Below are 6,515 nucleotides of genomic sequence, written 5' to 3'. Positions count from 1 at the left end.
AGTAATCAAAAACAGAATGTATAGATTTTGCTAAAAAATGACACATTTTTTCCGATATTTTATTTGTAGATAATATTGTTAATTCTGTCCTAATGCACAAACATCTGGGGGTAACATTCAATAGTGATGGCAAATGGTCCCAGCTTATAAGTAATATTCATAACCATGCCTTTAGAAGGCTTAATATAGTAAGACTGTTTAAACATACCTGTAATTACCTTTTAAATATATATACAAATGTACCTCCTTTATAGGGCTAGTTTTACAATATGAGAATGTAATGTTGGATAATTGCACAAACCAAGATCAAATTTATAAGAATCTGTACAGTTACAAGAATTAATTATTATCACAAGTCTGCAACGAGGTACATTTGTACATCACACAATAAACTATATGCAGAAGTTGGACTAGATTCCATGGCATACAGACGAGACCTTCTGAAATCAATTTTGATGTTTCCAATAGTGAATGATCATGTAAACTCACCTTATACATTAAGGAATAATTCGCCTGTTGAATTCCTCGCTCTGTAAAGCTTAATTGTACTCTTAACTTAATAGTTTTGTTTTTGTCAATGGTAAGAGAATTTAACAAAATTACAAAAATGTCTAATATAATAAAGACATGAAAATTGAGTATGACATAGAAACAACGGGTGATAATTTATACATTTGTTATAGTATGTGTCGTTTTGAAGATGATATCATACATAAAATTAAAATCATATGGCTTAAAGATGCTCCGCCGACAGAGCATAAATGATATTCATCATTTGAACAATAATTGTTGTTTAATCGTGTATATATATGTCTAATTAACCCAAAAAATAATTAAAATAATTTATTTCGCATTTGGTGCATGCGCAATCATTACTTCATTCCATATAGGGTATAGTGACACGATTTTTTTTCGGGATACAATTAATCATTTTTCATATTTTTAACTTGAAGTAAAATAAGAAGCTCAAACTTTTCAATGGTGGTAATGGTGTAAAGTAAGTAACTTTTGCAACTGAAGAAAAATACTCAATCATCTGCTCCTGTTTTTGATAGTGAAAAAATACCATTTGCCAGCGGTGGAGCATCTCTGAAGTATTTTTGATACGTATACAAAACATGTAGTAACTTAGTAAGTTGTGAATATGTCACAATTTCTCACACTTGAGATACTCTTCACAACACCTCATCACTTTCTCAATTAGGTCCTCAAACTCTTTGATGTCTGCATTCTGTAAAATACACCAAAATCTAGGTGACGTTAACAAATCTAGTATTATTGGAAAAAGCAACTTATGAATATCATGTGATAAACCTAGCACAACCTATTATTGATAATACTCATCATTGATATTGTATGCTGTTGAAAACTGATTTTGTTTATTGTTTGTTGAGCATTTTTCCATATAACAAGGTATGTGATTATTTCAAATATAACCCCATGCTGAAATATCTTGTACATAATTATGTAAACGCTTCGGTTTGGAATTTACAAGTCAACAATACGAGGCCATTAATCAGTGTAACTGGCCTAGTTACAAAATGGATAAATGTTTAGTTATCAATATCTGTAAGCTCTAATCAATGTACGTATTTATGTAACAGGGTGATCAGAGTAGTGTGGCGCCAGCCGGGCTAATATGTAATATGTATACATTAAGACATAATTCTGTAATTATAATGTTAATTAACTGAGATGTGTTTCCCTAGGCATATCAGTGTGTCTAACTCACGTAATAGGGGTCATTGATTGTAGGTCCTCCAACGGTGTCAAAATCACCCAGCATAGATATACCAGCCGTACTTCCTTTAGGTTCGATATCCATTAGATGACTGCCAATATCAAAATAGAGCTACAGGTATACATGTATTTCATTCTAAAATATCATCCAGACCATAAAACATTCTCGATAATCCAGGGGTTCCGATCACTTACATTCTCTACATCCTTGGACTATCTCATAATTGAAGGCAGCTCAGAGGGAAAATCTGAACCATAGACTACAGACTACAGAGATAGCGACGCCCAACTTCAAAGCCCTACAGTGTACCGTTAAACGGCTCTTTTGAGTCCATCAAGGGACTTAATTACCTGATCTGTTCTGTTGCCTCCGATTTTACTATGATATATTCCAGGGGTGTAGAGATGGTTAGTGATCTGAACCCCTGGAGTATCGAGGATGACCATGAAGATATTGAGGACGTATTAAACAGTCCTTAGTCCACAGTCTATAATTAGAATTAAACACTGAATAAACGTATATGTAACTCAGACAACGTGTTTCTCCCCACTTGACCCTATATCTAAACAGATATTTAAATTAAATCTCTTATCTAACTACCAAAAGGTACTACAAAACTTTGATATTATTTTTACCTTAATCAGTCTTCATCTCCATCGTTTCATTCAGACTACATTCTGTCTACGCACAAGGCAGATATATGGCCAGTGGCGATATACCGGTAAAATAAGGTTTCAGATGAACCCTCCCCAAATAAAATATTCAATAATTCAATGAACTTACTCTACATCTTTTTCTTGCAGTGCAATAATGATTTCGAAGTCACGAAAATCCTCGTCAGTAATCTGAATTAGAAATAATTATTTTTCCATTATTGTCAATTTATACTATTTCGGGTTTTAAAGCTTATATGTAAAAATATTCAAAACAAATTCTGTTAGCAAACAATGTAAAAATTAACTAACGATACAAACTGATTAATAATATAAGAGTCACTTGTTGAGGAACATGGTTTCCCTATAACTACATATGTATATATATATATTATATCGTAACGAACATGATTTTATTTCTCATCTAAATTCACGGAGCTAACCATAGCATATTGCGTCATACATTTCTACCATAAAATAGTGTTTCTAAATATAGACACAATAATCATATGGATATAATTTAAATAAGAAGCAATCTGTTATATATATATTTTTTGTTTTTATATTTTTTATTCATTTTCTTAAAGGGATATACACAAGACAACATTTACAAGAGATACATGAACGACAAATATAATAAATGTTACATTTGAAGAATTATTCAAAATCAAATATTTAATTGTACTTACATTTATCTTATTAAACATTACATAGTATACACATATATTGCCCACACATATTAAAGATCTATCAAGAGTTATTTCTCTTCCTACAAATGAAGTGACAAAGTGAATAAGGAAGATAAATCTTGATGAAGCAAAGAAAGTACACCAAGGACAAGACAGAAAAAGGGGATAAACCTCTGTCAGAGACATTTCTAGAACTTTTATTAAAATGTAACAATTTATATATTTAACCTATTTTGTAGTTCTGCAAAAATTAGTGGTTTACGCTTTAGATTACTACTTTAATTCAAATTTAATGTGATTTTTTAGACTGTTTATTTTAAGTTCTTTTTCAAGACATTTACATTTGTAAATGTATTGTTTTACTAGGAGCAGTATCAAGTTTTCAGCATGAAAATTAGAATGAGAACCATCTTGTTTGCCGAAAATAAAATCTTGTTTTTAAATCTAAGACTTCAATTATTAGTAATTATCGATATTCTTAATTGTTCAATCAAATTTGATACATTGTCACAGTTCCAAAAATATATTAGTGATTGTTTCTGAATATGCTTTACAAAAAGTACATAGCTTGTTGTTTAATTTACCAATTTAATAAAAATGATTTTGTAGTTAGTATTCTGTGATTAATTCGGAATAGCAACCATTGAAGTTTGGAGCTAGTAGTAGCATTAAAAGGGTGTTTATAAATATTTCCCCATCTCGATCAATTTCAAAATTTTGATTCCATTTATTTTGTGCAATAGGTATAAGTTCGTTTTTAATAAAAACAGTATATATATTTTGAACACCTATTTCACAATTTAAAATTAATTTGAGATAATCTGTTTTATATGAAATTTAAAAAGTACGATGTACTCTAAAGCTTCATGCAATCCATCAGAATCAAGAGATAATCAATGTGAGCCACCCCAAGTGATTAGGGTGGGTAATCTTTGGGAGGGGGGATTGTAACCTAACGTTGTGTGTGTCATCATAAACAATGCTATCTAATTAATGTATCTCAGATGTGTGCTATTGTGAAACCCATAGGATAAATGCAGATTAAAGGTGCTGACCAGCTGACGATAGTAATCTGTATCTATTCAAAACAAAAGCAAACAAATTAATATTCATAATTCTACAGTAATAAATGTTACTTACGTTTTACTATTACTATCACTGAAAACTTTAAGTTTATTATTTTACTTTTAAATTAATTAATTAAAGTATTTAAAATAATGCATTGCATCTCGAAAAGATTCCATGGCACTGAAACGTTTGAGTTTATTATTTTACTTCTAAATTAAAGTATTTAAAATAATGCATTGCATCTCGAAAAGATTCCATGGCACTATGTGTTATTTGAAATAAGATGCTGATTGAACAGAGAGTATAAGCCAATCAAATTATTTTATATGTATTTCTGTGTTAATTAATTTAATACCTGTTATTGTCTAGTCCAAATGATAAATATTATTTATATATAACACATTACATAAGAGTAGTCCATAAATGAATGATGGTGAATCATATCCTATCAATAGGTGTAACACAAGTATATGTACCTGTCGTACAACATGACTGTAATTTTCTATTCCCTTTTTCTTTAATGTTTCCACCACTCTTTCGTCTAGAGAATCCCCTGTGTAATAGTCTCCGAGAGCCGCACTGTCAACCCGCCACTGAACAATAGAACATATATATTCATAAGGAATGTTTCATAATAACATTAAAAAATGATTTTTGTTTTCCTGTGATATGGTGTATGTATTCTAGCCATTGGAAAATGTTTTATTCCAATGACCAAATTTTATAATAAATGATAATGTCATGTCATGTAATGTAACATACAATGTATTCTGTGAGGTTCTTACAACATTGTTAGTGTGTTCATTTGTCTTATAAGAAGTTGGATTTATAGAATATCATGTACATGTACATGTACATGTATAGAGTAACTCAATTTGTATATTTACTTGTTCTAGCTCTCCCTTCTTTTTCAGTAGATCCAAAAACACCGCTTCAGCAATTGGAGAAAGACAGATGTTTTCTGCAAAAATAACAAATTAGCGAGAGGTCAAGAAGGAGTTTAATTGGACTGGGTATTACAAGGATAATATATGGCAAAATACAAAAAATCTCGAATGGCCGCTAGTACCATTCGAGATCTGCACATGCATGCATTCTTTAGACTATGTCAAATCTCACCTAGACAAATAAACAGAACCGATTTTACGGCCCCGGACTCTGCACCTGCCATCTATACATACGTATGTATTAATTTCCCTTGGTGACGAAACGTGTACGGAACATCAGCAGCCAACAGGAAGCTACGTACATTTTATGTATATTTATATTTATGTATTCATGTATGTTACTAAAGCGGTGTTGGTTGAATTATATGACCAAGTAATAATCGACCCACTTCTGCCATAACTTTTTTTTTTGTGTTTCGTGAATAACATGATGAGTTTATAAGTATAAATATACTCTACAGCGTATAGAATTATTATTTTTCTAAATTTAGATTGGAATCTCAAAACAAACTACCATATAAATATATGTACTGATAGCAATTTTATGAATACAAAAGCGAAAGTAGGTCGGCAGTAATAAAACTACGACACAAATAATTCAAAATAAATGGTATCATCAGACATAGTTTCTTTATGATTTGCGAAATTCCTTATATTTTAGATATCAAAGTCCCTCGTCAGACAGACAATCTCTTGCTGCCGTTATAAACGTTAATAATTACATGTATATATAATTAATGTACGCACAAACTGAGGAATGATGGAGTAACTTGTGTATCCCCACCCAAGTCTCAGCTAAATACCTGACACCGAGTTTTAGCATTCTCAACGACGTTTCAGTGAGTCATATTGATGTCAGTTATATAATATATTTTTAAAAATTGCTTCAATCGACTTTTTTAGCGTTAAAATGAGTATTGTTTATCGCGATTCCCTGCGTAGCATTTAACAATATGCATGAATGTTTGACAAATTGCTTTGATTATGTCTTTATTCTACAAAGTTTTATGATAAAAACTGCAAGTTAAAAATAGCAATGACCAGAACATGTACATGGAATAAAGGGCGGCCATCTTGAATGATACAAACTGGGGGATTAATAACCTCTCTGTATGAAACATGTACCAAATTAACATGCCAAAGACTGAATTTTAAACTTAATTTCAATAATTAAAAACACTAATTTGTCAAATTAACATTCTAAAACACTTTATCTACCACGTGTAAACACCACATTCGTATGTTTAACCACAGATTTTAACGTGCTCAGCATGCTTATATGCAAAATAAATATGTTTAATCACTAATTTAATTAACTTCTTTATTTGAGAAATAAATGTGTAAATAATGTTTGAAAAGTGCAAATTTTGGTTAAGAATTTTGCGGGAAATATAAATACATATGTATTCAGAAAAAT

General features: G+C 30.7%; 1 protein-coding gene across 1 annotated transcript; it reads right to left on the bottom strand.

Moving 5' to 3' along the window:
- Positions 1–43: 43 nt before the first annotated feature.
- LOC138329673 (low molecular weight phosphotyrosine protein phosphatase 1-like) lies at positions 44–5,408 on the bottom strand. The gene is made up of 6 exons (XM_069276921.1): positions 5,271–5,408; positions 5,039–5,112; positions 4,628–4,744; positions 2,525–2,586; positions 1,733–1,832; positions 44–1,231 (listed from the first exon to the last, which is right to left on the bottom strand). Exons 1-6 carry the CDS (start codon positions 5,320–5,322, stop codon positions 1,148–1,150), a joined length of 489 nt encoding a protein of 162 aa, XP_069133022.1. The 5' UTR covers positions 5,323–5,408; the 3' UTR covers positions 44–1,147.
- Between the last annotated feature and the right edge of the window lie 1,107 nt (positions 5,409–6,515).

The sequence above is a fragment of the Argopecten irradians genome, chromosome 8, assembly GCF_041381155.1.
Source record: "Argopecten irradians isolate NY chromosome 8, Ai_NY, whole genome shotgun sequence".
Classification (NCBI taxonomy): Eukaryota; Metazoa; Mollusca; class Bivalvia; order Pectinida; family Pectinidae; genus Argopecten; species Argopecten irradians.
This window is presented reverse-complemented; position numbering and strand designations above follow the sequence as displayed.